At 35.2% G+C, this 17,813-nt stretch overlaps 1 protein-coding gene across 1 annotated transcript; it reads right to left on the bottom strand.

The window, feature by feature from the left end:
- On the bottom strand, positions 3,000 to 13,112 carry LOC109718155 (cyclic nucleotide-gated ion channel 17-like; the record flags this gene model as incomplete). The annotated part of the gene is given in 13 exon segments (XM_020244182.1): positions 3,000 to 3,470; positions 3,884 to 4,278; positions 4,362 to 4,598; positions 4,865 to 4,976; positions 5,444 to 5,757; positions 6,081 to 6,284; positions 6,592 to 7,093; positions 9,679 to 9,726; positions 9,856 to 9,927; positions 10,072 to 10,118; positions 11,288 to 11,464; positions 12,126 to 12,287; positions 12,739 to 13,112. Coding segments are annotated over 11 exon segments (2,307 nt in total). The 3' UTR covers positions 3,000 to 3,175.

Here is a 17,813-nt window from a genome sequence, read left to right as displayed (position 1 = left end):
AGAGTAAAAAAATTTAAAATGCCTCTTTTGCTCTTAACTTAAGGACAAATAAAAAATGCTGGTGATGGTAAAAATGTATATTTGAAAATACCAAAAATCAAAATACTTTTTATGCCCTAACTTAAAGGCAAGTAAAAAAAGTCGCTGATGGTAGAATGGTATATTTAAAATGGCAAAATAGTAATTTTATAGAGATAACAGCTATTGCTAGTCGTTCATTAACAAAATTTAATTCTAGGAGTATATTTAAAATATATTGGAACGTAAAAAAGGTATTTTCAATATTAACCTTCTAAGCGGGGTGTATCAGAAAGTCGAAAATTTTTCCTGGGTATATAAGCAATTGCCCCTATTATTAGACATGATTAAGTATCTGAACTTCCTAAAAACCAAATTTGGAATGCCCTATTACAGAAAAAGGATGGAGAAGTAACTTCAATGGACCTTGTTTGTTCACTCGTAATTGAGTTTCAAATTAAAAAATGACTTTTTAATTGAATTAAAATTTAAGTAAAAATTGATTTTTCATTGTTGTTCCTTTGAGAGAAAGCTAATGACTTTAGAATTATAATTATCTCACTTTTTTGTCTCCTTGTTAGCGTATAAGAGGATTAAAAAAAAAAAATGTAATATTAATTTTGTATATATTTCTCTTGTGTAATGGATTTCGCCGCCACTCAAAGCAAAGTCAACTAGTGCATTTTGAGAGAAAACTGAAAAAAAACCCTGTAGTTTCGTAGTTTCTCACTTTACCCTCCTGTGGTTTAAAATGTATCAAGTTACCCCCCTGTGGTTTTGTTTTTATCCTTTGGATAGCTTTTTCGTTAATATTTTATTAAATTATATACAAAAAACTTCAGATACTCATCTAAATTTATCAAATATTCACTTTAGTACCCTTTTTTTAACTTTATCACTGATTTAAGAAAAAAAATAATGAAATTGATAAGAAAAAGATAAAAACGAAACCACAAGAGGGCAAATTGATACATTTTAAACCACAAGAAGGTAAAGTGAGAAACTACGAAACCACAGGGGGGGTTTTTTGAAGTTTTCCCTTTTGATAAAGAGAGTTGCTGGTTAGTTTAATATACGACAAACCAAACAACAAAAGTAAACATTTACGGTCGAAGATAACTTAACCCTGCTCCACTTTCGAGAAGGCCTATCAACAAGCTGAACAAGAGCGAGCTAGGACCGGCTCATGTTCACGCGTTTATTAAACGAGCCGAACACGAGTTGGCTCGTTAAAATATCGAGCTGAAAAACTCAATTCGTGTTCGGCTTATTTATTAACAAGCATAAGCCGAACACGAGTTAGCTCGCGAACTGCAAATAAAATTGTCAGTCCTACTGTGGAAAAAATTTCAAAAAAAAAAAAAATTAGAATCTTAATCTAACGATTAAAATTCGCAAAATATAAGTCTTTTTGCATTTTGGATTTGCCTAAAATCCAAATAGTAGCATGTATATTGAGTCAAACACGAGCGAGCTAATTTCAACTCATGTTCAGTTCATTAAGATTTCGGGCTGAAGAATTCAGCTCGTGTTCAACTCGTACATTAAACGAGCAATCGATCTCGAGCCGAACACGAGTTGGCTGGCGAACACCGAGCTGGATTACCAGTAATGTACTCTGTGTAAACCAGGTCCAGCAAGATAACTTTTCCATTAGCCAATAAGAGGGGGAGAGAGAGAGAGAGAGAGAGAGTTATGTGAGGAGAGTCTAAACCTGGGAAGCTTCCATGTTGAGAGTGGGACCCTAAACCCTAAACCCTAAACCCTAAACCACCTGTACAAACTCGGGGTACGTGGCAGGTTTTTATTGAAGGTGAAATCATAAAATCATGATAATAATAAAATAAGGCTAAAATACAACAAATCTTTCTATAAATATCCGATTTTTCTCATTGACTTTCAAAATTTTATATTTATTTTTAAAACATTACGGCGTTAATATAGAGAGCGAAATAACCAAACTATATTTATTTGTTCTATATGTCATTTTCGAGAAAATTTTTAAGGACATTTACTTGTTAAATATCTACTCTAACAAGCCATTTTTTTTTCATGTATATTCACTGGATTTGTTTGCTATTTTCTTTTCCTTTATCTTTTCTTCTTAATAGTCTAATACAAGAGGGAAATTAGTCAATGGGGGATGAAGTTAAGAGTATGTTAATGTAGAGCAACCAAAAATAATATAAGCTTGTAATGGTTTTTGTTTTTAAGTTTAATGATCTTGTCTCAGATATCCCTCAACATAAAATATTTAAACAATGTCATCTTTGTCAAATAGATCAAATAATTTGGAGATTCTGTTAACTTTTGACTGAAATAGTAGCAGCAGCGATGACACGACACGATCATTTGACATTAGAAACACTTAAATTCTCGCACATAAATACATTTTTATAGTTGTTCTTGGATATATTTTGCTACTTAAAGTGCGCTTGCAAGAGTTTAAATAGGCTTAAAAATATATTATCTTAACATGTCATCATTAAAATTAACAGGAAATCCCAATAGAAGGGCCTATTTGAGACAAAACTAAAGTGGAGGATTGTCATTATTTCAATTTTTCATGCAAGGGAGTATTTGAGACAGGATTAAAATGTATGAGCGATTTTTTTATAATTAAACCTTTCTTTATATAGTAGACAGAAAATGAAAGCTAACTACTATATAAGATTAGTGTGTTTCATATTTAGTAGGGAGGTGAAAAGAAAAAACACTAATCCATGTTTATTTAGCATCTTTTAACTTCTACTTGCTTTGTTCTTTTTAAATTAAAATATATATATACTTAGCTGAAAATATGAAGTAACTAGATTTCGAACTTTGATATGAAAAGACGAATGTTTTTCTTGTTGTTTTCACTAATTAATTCTACATCTACACCGAATACTATGATTAACATCAAAGTGGTTTGTATAAACCCCTTTGATCCACAAGTTATCCCACCAAAAAGTCAAATGAAATAGTCCACAAAACCACAATTAACATAGAAGTATCCTTTTTAAAACCAAAGTTTTTCATTCAAGATACGAAAACATTAACAAATATGTACACAAACTAAAACCAAATCCACATTATTGTAAATCTAAAGCCCAATTGCTTTGAGTAATTAACCGACTAATGCCGATTCCTATAGTCCTCAAAAACATTCAGTGCACTACTCGAAGTGATCGTCGGCGGAGAAGTCCGGCTCGTCGGGCTTCTGAGGATGAGCCTTCCTGAAGATCGAGGCGATCACCGTTACCGGAAGCGCAGCTCCCTCGCTGAGCGAACTCGGGCTCCGCCCTTCGTCTTCTTGTCTGGCCTCGATCGCGACTTGTTCGTTCACCAACGAGAAGAACGGCGTCCACGGGCTCTCTTGATCTTTCGCCTCCATTTGCTTCCTCCAGTGCCTCCGCCACGCCGCCTGTATGAAGCACGCAGCCCACGTCCTCCAATGGTACGAGTAGAACCTGTCGATACATAACATATTAAAATACCATTCTCGGACAGCTTAAGCTTTTAGATAAAGCAGTTTTTTCACATGGTATCAGAGTACAAGCGAACAAAATCCACCACACGTTAAATATAATACATTTGCAAACCAGAGAACAAACGGTTATGTTGAATATAGAAATTAAAAACACCATTCTCTAGCATCTTATGCTTCTGGCGAAACGACTATTTCACATTCTTTAATATGATATCAGAGCAAGAGATCCACAGTCCGTCCCGCCCGGCCACTATCGTTATTTAATCTCCTCTCATTTATTTAAAAGTCCGCATCTCACGCCTATCAAAAAGTTTCGAGCTTAGACGTGAAAGGGGGTGTTAAATATAAATATTAAAAACGGTTGTTTTATATAATTTAACAAGTTCATCGAACCGGAATGTGTGTTGAAGCCTCTTGCTGTGCAGTTTTCTGAACTGGTTGGCAACGAACTTGAGATCCTCGGCACGCAACGCAAACGCCTCGACCTCGACGAGCGTTTTGACGGTTCTTGTCGACAAGAGGTACTTGAATTCGGTGGTGGGAAGTAAAGCCCAAGTGAGGAGCTCCTCCCCGCAGAAATCCCCGGGTTTTAGAATTATGGAGTTGAAGAAATCGGTACGGCCCCCGTCGGTCGTGGAGCTCTCTAGCTTCCCGCGGATTATGAAGAGCATCTCGGTCACGGGGTCTCCCTCGCGGATTATATAGGTGCCCTCGGTGCGCAAGAATGAGACCATGCGCTCGCATATCGCGTCGAGGAGTTGATCATCCATCTCCGAGAAGAACGGAACCTGCGATTACATAAAGAGTTGGAATCACAGCAAGGAAATACATTTTTTTTTTACTTTTACCTCCTAATTTTTGCCGCACTTACACGTCGAACGAGTTCCATACATAGGTGGTGTTGTATATCGCGACGAAGGTCGGCAGGTAAAGCTTTCAACATCGACTCTTCTTCCACTCCTCGTGTCGCGAGCCACTTGTAATGAATAAACCGGCTGACTCGATCCTGTATACTGTCGGGGAGCTGGTGATCCTTCATCCACTCCTCGGTGTCTCTTTGCTTCAACCGCCACTCTTCGAGATTTTCGCTTGTAGATCTCAAGTAGATCTACAAGAAATTTGATGTTAGGTTAAGAGAGTGATTTTTTTTTTGCCTCTTATCTTTCTTTCCTAATTCTCTCGAGGATCAATCAGATTAAAAAAAAAAAAAAGTTAAACAAAGGCTCAACAAACAAGGCAGAGCGATGAATTCTTTTTACGATGGTAAAAATTGGATGTATAGGTTGCAGTATTTCAGGTGGGCAAAGTGAAAATTGTGATATTTAGGTCTGTGATTAAAGATAAAGTTCGAGGAGAGAGAAATTTCGTACTTACCAGCATGCTACCAAGTAATTGAGCAAAGAGACCAAGGCTGAGAACAGTAAGTCCGATGGCGAATAAATTTTCACCAACGAAAGCGCTTGTCACCAACGGGTTCCCATATGTGCTGAAAAAAGAAAAGAAAAAAAATCAAGAGAAGGATAATAAGTGCTTTAGAAAAAAAAAAAAAAAAAGCCGTTAAAGATTACACGATTTGCATTTAACCCCCGGAATAATAATCACCAGGAAATATTGAAATATGATCTTAAATACCCATTATAACTTTATTTAAATAATTCTTTTTTATCGCATTTCAATAATTTCTAACAGTTCTTGCATAGTAGATGCAACGAAAAAGCGTTAACATTGTATAGAGGACAAAGTGCAAATCATGATATTCACAAAAGGGGATTTTCCATGTTAGCCAGATGACAATTCCAAAAATATAATATCATCATTTCCACATGCGATTAATGATGTATTCATGTTCAAACTATGGAAAAAAAAAAACTAAGAAAGATAAAACATGATAAACCCAATAAAATAATAAATCCTTTTATTGAGATTTTAAAGACCAAGAACATAGAACTATACCTCAACTGTTGAAAGCCCCACCATAGAGAGTAGAAGTACTTCTCAGATAATGATGCAGTAGCAGCACCGAATTGCAATCCCAAAAGAAATATGCCGTAGTTGAAAGGGATAGTTTTGTTACTCGCATCACAGTTTGTGAACACATTCGTTGTATTCGCCCAAATTTGAGCCTCTGTCGAACTAGCATATTCACAATTAAGAAACTTAAATTCACAAGAAGTCGTGTTTGGGGAGCCGGTTTCCATCAAGCACTGCGATTGCCAACACGTTGCTTGTCGTTCCACCATCAATAAATAGTAGATCGATCCCACGACCTATCAAAATAGGTTTTGATGCTTGATATTTTCTTTAAGTTCAATTGACATAGAACTAAAGAATCTAAGGTGGACAAAAATGTATCCTTGCACATTAGTTTTATGGTTATTCAAACCCCCTACTAACATGTTGTTTAATTTCAGAAAATTGTATAAGGTTTCCATCAGAAGTTAAATATTCCTAAAGTTAAAAAAAAGATTCGCGATAAGACCCATAGTTTGGGGCACGACGATACACCTTTTCATTTCTAAATCGAATCGCAGCTTCCCAAGTATCAAGAAAAGTATGGAATATTTGAGAACGGCAAAGAACATTTGCTTACATGGCTTGCCAGCAGGTAGAGTAGTAGATTGTAGATAGCTCCTCCCCAAGCGGTCTTCGCGATAAAACCAGCAACATTGATGATTTGTTTGCTTATAGGAATTATTATGTAAAATCGGACGGTACACTGAATCAAAATTATCAGGAGATAAGGGGTATTTATGCGATTAAAACTGATCATGGGCATTACAAACCAGACGAGAATCTGCATCAAGGGTTTAAAAAAGAAAAAAAAACCATTATATTTTATACTAGTAAAATAACCAAAATACAAAATAAGAAGCTTTTTTTTGTCTATGTGAGAGCTTGAGGCTTCCCAAAATTCATTCACTAAAAGCCCAAATGAAACAATATTTTGTTCTTTTCTTAGTTTCTCTAAAAGAAGATACCTAACCACATGCCCTGAAATGAGTATAAAGTCCGAGAAGTTACGGAGAGTAGCAAAAATGAGGGTCTAATTAAGATATTCCCTTATAAAGAGGAGAGAATTTTGCATTGAAACTAAAAGTTACCTGCAGAAACGGCAACCCTCCCATTAGATCAACAAAGAAATCCGATCTAATATATCTTCTCGCAATTTTTTTATGATCCATTACGAGCTCTCCCTTCCCAAGAACCATGGAGCTCGGATCCACATACGCAATATGGAACTTAACAACAATATGCACTATATAGAATAAGTCGAGAATAGACCGAAAGTACGTAAGCACCATCCTCAAGTGCTGATCCGTTCTAATGCATAAGCTCCAATTAGTAGCATCCACGAAAGGTAAGAAGAAGAATAGAGGGTCTATACATAGCGAAGCTAAGCATGAGAGTAGGAAAATCCGGTTCCATATGAGCACAATACGACCGTCAGGATCGAGTGTTAGTTTCGATCTTGGCTCGTGGCCTTCGGAGAATAATTTAGACAAACTGAGAAATCTTCGGCCCGCATTTTTAGAAGCTGGTTTTTTGGTTTTTGGGACCGACTGTTCAGGTATAGGCTGGTCTTGCTTCTCGTCAGTTTTAAACCTGCGAAGATTTAAATAAGAGAGAGGCTAAATTACTTCAAAATTCTGTTTTTTTTTTCAAATAGAATCTGATCACTATTTTTTAATGCACAAACGAGTGAAAATGAGATATAAACATTACTGGACGCATGATGAGCTCTGTACCTCGTCAATATGTGATTGTGATTTGAATAAACAAATGATAGAACTTTTAATTGCTAATTGAAATATTACTACAAAACAAAAAAAATGCATTCTTGTTTGTTTGTTTGTTTAAAATCCATGAGCAGTGTGTGTTCCTATCAGCTTAGATACCAAAAAAAATTATGTAATATTTCTAAAAATTTTACTTAATCAACTAAAAAACACAAAAACACATTAAAAAATTGCGCCAAAAGAACACTTATTACACGAGTCCAAAGAATACAAAACAAAAACTAGTTTGTGAATAAAGGCCAAGTAAACCATCATATATTGATGTCGCCAAGCTTTTAAAACATCTTCTCTACTTCAAGAAGCATTAGCGAAACGGCTTCTAGTTCAGCTATATAGCACAACTATCGAAGAGTTTCTTTTCTAATAAAAAAAAGTATCTGTGCTTCTCTGAATAGCTCTACCAAACAAAGAGCATTAACTACAAACAATGAATAAACAAATAACATAAAGAAGGAAAGAAGCGGAAGCGCTTCTGGACCAGCTTCTCTACTTCAAGAAGCAATTGTTATAAGCGGCTTTTGTTTCATCTATATAGCAAAGCAGAAAAAATTAAAAATCCGTGCTTCTTCCGATAGCTCTGCTAAACAATAGTTAAATAATACAATAATGATAACATAGAAAAGCAAAGAGCTTAATTCTCCTCCATATTTTCACCCCCAAAACCTAAAAACTCTTCCCAAAATCGAATCTTTACTTAGGGTTTCATCTCCAAACAGCAAATTAAACCAGGGTCTCATCAAATTTTTTTACCTCACGGCCCTCTTCTCGATCTCCTCCTCCACCGCAACCTTGGACCGAACCATTTCCCCGAAACCCTTCGATCAAACCCCACAAAAGCCCTCACAAACCAAAATCCACCTCGGACTCGGCCCCATTTCTCAATCCGGGAGTCGATCGAAAGAGGAAGACAACGCCATTGTTGCTACGACCCCTGCTTCTCCCACGGAGAGAGAGGAGGGAGCGGAGGAAGAGAAAGAGGAAGGAGAAGAGTGTGGAGGAGACATTGGTGGGGAGGAGGAGTGGACTAAATCCCTAGAATGAGATGAGATGCGTACTAGGGGAATTGGTTTTCTACGAGGATTATGTAATAAACGAATACTAGGTACGGACCCGCGCGATGCGGCGGAAAAACAATACAACAGTAAATTATTATAACTATCAATATCTTTTTGTTTTTATTATGCATCAAAGGCAAAAAAACCATCATACATAGTAAGTCACGCAATGCTAAGCCCTACAAATCAAGCAATGTCCGAAAAAAAAAAAACACAGTAAATAAAGTCATAAGGCCTTTTTTTGTCAGCCAACACATAAAACTACAACAAAAGGAAAAAAAATTCTCCAGAAAATTCTCTTGGAGAACAAAACCAGAATACTATGTAACTGCAGAAATTTTTTCTATATGCAACCCACAACACTCGGGCTCGCATCCACGCCAGGCTGCGCCCCAGCCCCCACTCCCACTCCCACTCCCACTCCCCCGCGTGCGCGTGCACCAAAGAACGCACCCACTCCAGCTCGCCCCGTGTCTTAAGAGTATATTTTCTTAGAAATATATAATTTTCAGAACATATCAAATTACTAAAACTATTTAGAAAAGAATCATAATACGATGATTAGAAGGTATATAGAATCAAAACCCAGCATAAATATTAACAATAAAAGTTAATATAAGGTAGATTATTTGTACTATAATTAAGAACTAAATATGAACCTATTTATATACAAAATAGGGGGCAGTTAGGCAGAGGTATGGCATGAATCCAACCAAGAAAAAAGCACTACGGGCAAGCATCAGCAAGATTTGAACCAAAACTGATTATTCAACTAAGTGCAAAAAGCTAGCTAAACTAACCAAGTCTTAATTCCCTCAAAGAGTAGTCATAAACCAACCACTCAAATATAAAAATACGAATATCGCACCGATAAATAAAATAAAAATATTAAAAAGGTTGGAACACAACCATTAAAAATAAAGGGAGATCTTCTTTAAGGTTCACAATTCACGTTTAAAAAGATAAAGATATTAAAAACTTGATTGCAAAAAAAAGCTTAAGGATCAAAATAAAAAACAGTAAAGTTAACAATTTATGTGTATTAAGATAAAGATACTAATAATTATAGTAATAATAAAATAATAATAATTCTGAATCCTATCCAAAGATATGAAGTAAAAATGCATATATATATTTCAAATTTAAATAAAGATAAAACCCAAAAAAAATCATGTTACTTTGGCCATTATTATTATTATTATTATTATTATTATTATGTTTGACCAGAAAGGCAGGATAATGCAAATACGAATGATTTGTCATTACATTATAGAAATACGGACGATAATTAAGATATTTGTGAACCCAAAAAAACAGAGATAAGGCTCGTACATACTTCCGAAAACAGATGCAGCATAAACTCTCCAAACTCCTAAAGGTTGAGCTGGTAAAAAAAAAAAGAAAAAGAAAAAGCTCTATAGATATAATTTAAAAACAATAACAGTATTAGCTCATAAAATAACTAATTGTGACCACCGAAGGTAAAAGCCAAACCTTTCAACGGATAAAATACCTGCGTTTCTTTGTAAACAACTCCAGTCCTCTTGATATTAGCAGCTTAAGTATCAGGAGAATGACGGCTAAGCTACAAACAACGAAACCAAATAGATTAATAATCTGCTAAGATTTTAATAATGATAACTACAAAGACCACATAAGCAAAACTGTATATAAACAGGAAAGTATTTAAAATTTTTTATAGGAAAATAAAAAGGAAAAGTACACGTACATTTGAAAACAGATGCAATATTGATCCTCCAAGCACCTAAGTCTTAGCTGGAAAATAAAAAAATATATATATAATTTTAAAAAGTGTCCACATAAATGCACAAACCAAATCTCCAATAGTTGAGCAAGGATAGGTTGCAAAACATGCGCCTAAACTAATGAGTTTTCATTCCATTTTTTACTAACTAAAACTGCAGCAATTTTTATGACCCAAAAGCAAGAACCACCACAGTGAATAGCTCAAAATTGAATGGGGAAAAAACAGTTGGGACTTAGATTTAATCATCCACCAACATAAAAACTGCTCGGAGCTCCAAACTGCTCCAATTTGGGCACCACAAAGAATTAAGCAAAAACATAATAGGCAGTAACCGTAAATGTGTCAACTCCTAAGCATAAATAAATTGTATCAAATGGCAAGCCACATAATCATAAGCAATTGTGGAAACTCAAGAATGACAATCTCTCAAGTATGGCAACCACTCTAAATAGAAAATATTTGGATTCAAATATTGTACATTTCTAGAATGTAATTATGTAAATTTTGTAATCCCAAGAATAACGGGATTATATTTTGCATTCAATAATTGTATATATTGAAATTTAACTTTATATAATCCTATCTCCCCATATCATGCAAATCACATAAAATCAATAGAAATAAAAAAGAGAATAAGAAATATATAAGACTCAGATTTACTCAGCAATCAACACTAAAAATGCTCCAACTTCAAGTCCATATTTCAAGAAAACAGCGCCAACTGTTGCCTACATGATAGGCCATCCAAAGATTAGGCAGAAACACTGATACAACACTGGAATCCTCTGCAATATATATATATATATATATATATATATATATATATATATATATATATATATATATATTAAAAAAAATCAAAACAGAGTATAGCAAAAAGAGAACAGAGGGATATAAATAAAAGGGAAAACTTCAAAAACCTCCCCTGTGAAAAACCACAGGGTACTAACTTGATACAAAATTAAAACCACAGGGTACTAAAGTGATAAAGTGAAAAACCACAGGGTACTAACTTGATACAAAATTAAAACCACAGGGTACTAAAGTGATAAAATAAGAAACCACAGGATACTAACTTGATACATTTTAAACCACAGGGTACTAAAGCGAAAAAAATTGAAACCACAAGGGATGTTTTTGAAGTTTCCCCTAAATAAAATGGTGCTCTTTTACTCACTTGAGATCTCCATTGCTTCTTCTTCTTCGAGGGAAGCAGCAAAGCCATTGATGTAATTTGTGTATGAATAAAAGATTGCATCTTGGGCCTTCTCTTTGCTGTGTTATTATAGAGAACTTTTTATATATATATGCTGAGGAATAACAACGATACAAAATGGCAAAGACAACCCTGCACCTGTACATAACAGGAAAAGGACCAAAAGAAGCCAATGTAAGCCAAGACACATTACATCAATACGTCAATATATTTCAAGATATCAACGCAAGAATATGAATCACAAACTATAAAAAAAACCCAAAACTTTTCCCAACAAAATCTGGATAAGAAATAAATAAAGACAATTACAATAGGATAAACCAGATTTTTCAACATAAAATACAGTAACTAATTGCATGCGAACGATTTATACATTTTCTAGTACTTTACAACATCATGTTTTAATATGTAGGCTCTGAAATGTAAAATAAAATTTAACAAATAATGAAAATTTCAAGCCCACGATAACCAACAAAAATCAAAGTAAAAAGAGAATAAGAAATATATAAGGCTCAGATTTAACCAGCAATTAACGCTGAAAATGCTCCCATTTCAAGTCCATATTTCAAGAAAATGGTGCCAACTGGTTGCCTACACAGTAAGCCATCCAAAGGGTGGGCACTAATTATCATATTTTCACACCTTCACCCTTACAAAACTGAACAACAATAACACTAACTGATGCCATAACTGCACCCAACAGAAATAGAGAAATCTCATGGCAGCGAAAAATTTAGCAGAAAATAGAGACAGACCCTAGAAAGAGAAAAGTAATTAACCTGAGGCAAAGAAACAGAACCCGAAGCAAAGAAAATCTGGGGACTTTCAATGCACAATAGAGAGGAACACCAGGAAAACCAACCTGAGAGACCGACAATTTTCAAACAGAAAATCAGCTTATCCACAAGCCGCAACCTGCAGCATCACCAGAGCAAAACGTCAACACCCACGTCCATCGCCACTGAGAGCAAAAGGTGAAAATTGTTAGATCAATATCCCTCAAAAAAGAGAAACCATAACAATCACAAAACAGAAAGTACGAATCTCAATATTTAAAATTTGGATTATTTGCAAAGTCCTATCTTTGATATTCTTGACGGCAATATCTTCATTGTGCCCTTACCCTCCAGATATACTATGCATAAGTAATCAACCTAGGCTGTTTCATTTATCTCCAGATTTTTTTAAAAAAAAAAATAGTACAAATAAAGGAGACTTATACCAATCTGACACCATATCATACATATAGAGAATAGGATAATATTATTTTGGGATAATATCTGAATTAGCAGCTTGCAAGTTATTTAATTTGGTTAATCTTAGTAGTTAACAATAATTCCAAATTTGAAAAAAAATAACTATAATAATAATGTAGAATTAGGGGAGGGAAAAAATGGGGGAAGAACTAATACTTGCTTTAAGCTCGGTCCCATAGGACCTGAAGTAATCAACGCTTTCGCAGAAAAGGCTTTGTGCGCTTTCTTCTGCCGCATACAAATTCTCTCTTTCCCTGGGATTCTTGCTCCGACCGCCAAGCGAAGAGGAAGTATATGTATAGAGAATTAAAATCATAAATCATAAAAAATTATAACTTTTACATAAATCCTGCACACAGCTACTTCATGAAACTTTTCAAAAATAGTAAAATAAAAAATTCCAGTCTATAAAAATACTAACTCAACCGCTCACCTAGAATGCAATAATCATGACCCAATTTGAATTCATGTAAGATAAAAATAGTAAGAAACCAAAGTTAATTCATTAAAACAGCCAAAAAAGGGAAGATTTTATATACAGATCTGCAAAGAAAAGCCTGAAAAAATATTGCGACTTAGCCGTCAGAAGTACCCTGTAATTTACTCTTATACATTGCAATTAAATTCCTAAACGTCCGAAGCAATGAGTCACGTGCTCAGCAAGTGACTCTTTTATCTGAGAGTGGCCTTTACCCCTATATACTTTAATGGCTTCCGTAGTTTATAAGATGGTCACATTATAGAAAAGGGCTATGTGCTTGCTGAGCACTAAAATTGATGAATATCAAGTATTTTGGACGCAAAAGGGCACCAGGTGCATCTCAATATATAAGATATTTTAGGAATGAGAATGTTTAAGTTAGAAGTCAAGAACCAAATTCAATATTAGGAGATCACGGAGACAATCTATTCATTTTACTCTGAAGAAAATGATAGAGGTAGATATGATCTGAAAGCAGTACCGTATAACTTTCGGTGGCTACATAGACAGGCTTATTCATGCTATGAGCCACTAAAGCAATCTGATATGTCCCCATCATATTTATGATGCCTCCGCTCTCAACAATCCCATCAGCACCGACAAAGTTATTTCTGTATGGACGACACACATTTGTCTAGCTGAGCAAAAACTCATACATTTGTCTAGCTGAGCAAAAACTCATAATATTTTTTGTATCACGCAAATCATAGGCCTAATCACGTCAAACTGGTCCCAATTAATTTCTTCTTCTTTTTTTTTCCAGAATTGGTCTGATCCAAATTTTCTATATATCAAATACCAGATCATCTGCATTATATAGGTTAAGAACCATCTATATTGAAGTTCAGGTTCTAATACCCAATAAATTAAGCCTCGACTAACTTAGCTAGCTTTTGTTAAAACATTTTGCAGCAGCACTAAATAGGTATGGCAAGAGCTCTATTGTTTAAAGTATTCTGAGATACTAATTAAGATCACTGTTTTGGAACATGATGAATACTGTTTGGTGATGTTAATATGTTGACTGAGAGTATTTGCACATGTGCATGTTTCTGATGTTAATAGCTTGACCGAGAGGCGAAAGGGAACTCCCACCTTGATATCGTGATTGCCTTCGGGTGGAAATGTAGGGCTATCCCTATCCCTATCCCGTTTGCTGTGATCCCGCCGCCGATCACTGTCATGGTCACAATCTCGACTGCGGTGCCGGTCCCGGTCCCGGTCCCGGTCCCGGTCCCGGCGACGATAATCATCATCGTACTCAGCGTCGTCGTCGCGGCGGGAGCGGGCTTCAGCGTGGGACTTGCACTCGGCGTCACTTTCAATCTCGAGGCGGAGCTGGCGGGCGCGGTCGAGGTCGTCGGGGCGGGCGAGGGCGGGGAAGGCGGAAGGGGGATGCGTGCCGTTCTTGGAGGCGGCGTTGGAGTTGGGATCGGATTTGGGTTCGGGGGGATGATGGCGTGGGCTGGAATGAGAAGAAGGAGAGAGAAAAGGAGGGTTCTAGAATGAGGAGGAGGGAGGATGCAGATTGAGGGAAAGTCTAGGAAGAGGAGGATAAGATGGGGTATGGGCAAAGGTAGGGGGCTCGTACGATTTTTGCAGAAAAGTTGGTGGGATGTTAAAACGGTATGGGTACAGAGACTCCGCTGCCCGCGAATCGCGGAGAGGCCGCCGAGCTCTTCCAAGGTCGCCAATTGCCGGCGCCCGCTCGGCCGCATACAAAAACAATTTTAAATTTAAATGTAAAATTTAAATTTTGATGGATTGTGAGCTATAGAAATTAAAAATTTATATTTAAATTTAAAGTTTGAATTTAAATTAAAATTTTAAACTTAAAATTTTCAAATTTTAATATATAATAATTAAAATGTTAAAATGTTAAAATGTTAAAAAAAATTTAAAAATTCAAAATCTAAAATTTAAAATTCAATATTCAAATACAAAAATTTAAAATTCAATATTCACATAAAAATTTAAAATTTAAAAATTTTAATTTAATTTTATATTTAAAATTTAAAATTTGAAATATAAAATATAAAATATAAAATTACCCACCCCCGCCACTAACGCAGGCGACCACACACCGGGGCTCGCTCGCTCGCCCCCACTCGCACCGATCGCGGAGAGGTCTGCCGTACCCGCTTAGAACCTCCATAAAAATTTTAAAATTAAATTAAATTTATTTTTTTGGGATAATTTCATAGATGCCGTTCCAGGGACTATTAATTTCATCAATGCCCTTCTAAAATCAATAATTTCATGAATGCCCTCCAATATATCAAAAATTATCATATATGCCCTTCACTAGTTAAGTTCTGTCAAAGTCCCTTTAAAATGGAGTTATATTTTTAAAATACCATTTTTACCCTTTATCTCTCATCAACAGTACAAATACTAATAGATATTTCAAGACAATTTCTGTAAACCTAAATTTAATTATTTAATATACTAAATATTAAATTAAATTATTAATATATATTTATTTTTAAAAAATATATAAAAATTGTATTTTATATATAGTATGTTTTTATATGATTTTGGTTTTGTTTCCGGTTCGATAGGAGGTGTTAAAACGCGCCGTGGCGGCCGCGGCCCGTCCGGAACCGGCACCGAGAGTAGGGCCGGGCCGCAGTGCACGTTGTAACGTAACCGTGCCGCCGCTCCGGCATGTTAACCGGGCCGTGCGGCCTTGCTCCGCGGCGCGATTTAGGGCCGACGGCCGGCACGACATAGCCTGAGAAGTAACCGGGCCTAGAAGGGTATTCCGGCGGCAGGCCAAGCACGGCGGCCGTTGCTTCGGCCACTCCCTAGCATGGACAGCTTGGGAGTTGTTGTACCCAACTCCAGCCTGACCCACCAACTCCAATGCTTTGGGAGTTGGTTGGCATGTGATTTTAGGAACTCCAAAAAGGAATGTGGCTTGACCAATACCTCCCCAACAGTCAAAAATGGGAGAGTATTTTGGTCCAAAAATTTAAAATTTTAATATTTTTATAAATATATTTTAAAATTTTAATTTTTTTTACTGATATATTATTTTTTAAAAAATTAATATTTTTATTTTTATTTTTAAAAATATTTAAATATTTTTAAATAAAATTAATAAAATAAAAAAAGGGTGGCCCGAAGCCCGGCCCGGCCTGGCCCGGCACGGCCCGTGCAGTCCGGGCCGGGGGGCCGTGCTGGGCCGGGTTCCAAGAACTTTGGCCCGGCACGGCACGGCCCGAGTTTGGGGCCGGGCCGTGCCGGGCTGGCCCCCAGCCCGTTTCGGCCCGGAAAATGTGGGCCGTGCCGGCCCGGCACGGCCCACATTACATCCCTGCCTTCGGATTTCGGTTCAGGTTTGGTTTAGATATAAATCAAAACTATAACTGAGTTTGAATATAATGTGATTTTATTTTTTTTGTAACTTTAACTGAAATTATCCGTACTCAGCATCGATTAAGCTTACCCCATAAAATCGAGTTCAGATAAAATTATGTACCTATATCAATTCACATTCCTAATCAGTAATAGTAATTTTGAAATAAAAGATAGGTTTATTTTTTTTTCCTATTTAATAAAAAATAAATCAAATAACAATATGCATACATTTTTCTGTCAACGGAAAAAAAAAAAGAGAGTTTTGTTCATAGGCTAAAATATATTATATTTGAGAATAATTTTGGTTAAAAAATTTTTTAAGCTTCCAATATTAAAAAAAGATAGGGTGGACAAATAGGTCATTTTAAAAGTTAACCCAGCTTTAACTTTTTAATAACTATAGTAAAACTAACACAACTGACGGTGAGGGTATTGGTGATAATTTTCAGTGTTTACAAGGACATATGTGATATTTTAAACTTTATAGGGGCATGTATAATATTTTAAATTTTGGGAGGGGTATCTATGAAATTGCCCATATTTTTTTTATGTGGTCCACAACATTCGGGCTCACATCCACACCGGCTCACGCCCCCGCACCCGCTCCCACTCCCGCGCGCCCACGCCCGATCGCACCCGCGGGGCGCATTCACATAAAAATTTAAAATATAAAAATTTTAATTTAATTTTATGTTTAAAATTTGAAATTTAAAATATAAAATCTAAAATATAAATTTGAAATTTGAAAATATAAAATTATAAAATTTAAAATTTTATATCGAAACTTAAATTCTCAATTTCACATTTAAAATTAAAATTTGAAATTTAAACTAAAAATTTAAAAATTTTGAAACTTAAAGATATTAAATTTGTAATTTGAAAATTCAAATTCATAATTTTAGATTTTATATTTCAAATTTTAAATTTTATCTTAAATTTGAAATTTAAAATTTTGCAGTTTGAAATTGAGAATTTTGAATTTAAAATTTAAAACTTAAAATTTAAAATTTAATATCTAAATTTAAAATTTTAATGTTAAAATTTAAAATTTAAAAATTCAAATATAAAATAAAAAATAAAAAATTAAAATTAAAATTAAGTTTCGAATCTAAAATTAGAATCAGATTTCAAGAAGTGAATATTAGCTAATTTTGACTTGGAATCTCGAAAATCAGCCAAATTGATTTCAAAAATCAAAATTAAATTTTTTTTAAAAAGAATTGCGAAATGCTTTATTGATCAAAAATTTATTTTTGGATCAAAAATTTATTTTCGTAAGGACGATAAAGTCAAACAAAATAGTGACCGACATTTGTCTGCATGACACTCCCTAGCGAATAGTGAGAGAAGGGTTGCAAAAGAGATAGCATAATAATTGATGTACAAT

This window comes from Ananas comosus, linkage group 12 (assembly GCF_001540865.1).
Source record: "Ananas comosus cultivar F153 linkage group 12, ASM154086v1, whole genome shotgun sequence".
Classification (NCBI taxonomy): domain Eukaryota; kingdom Viridiplantae; phylum Streptophyta; class Magnoliopsida; order Poales; family Bromeliaceae; genus Ananas; species Ananas comosus.
Note: the sequence above shows the minus strand (reverse complement) of the source record. Positions and strands in the feature narration are given on the sequence as shown.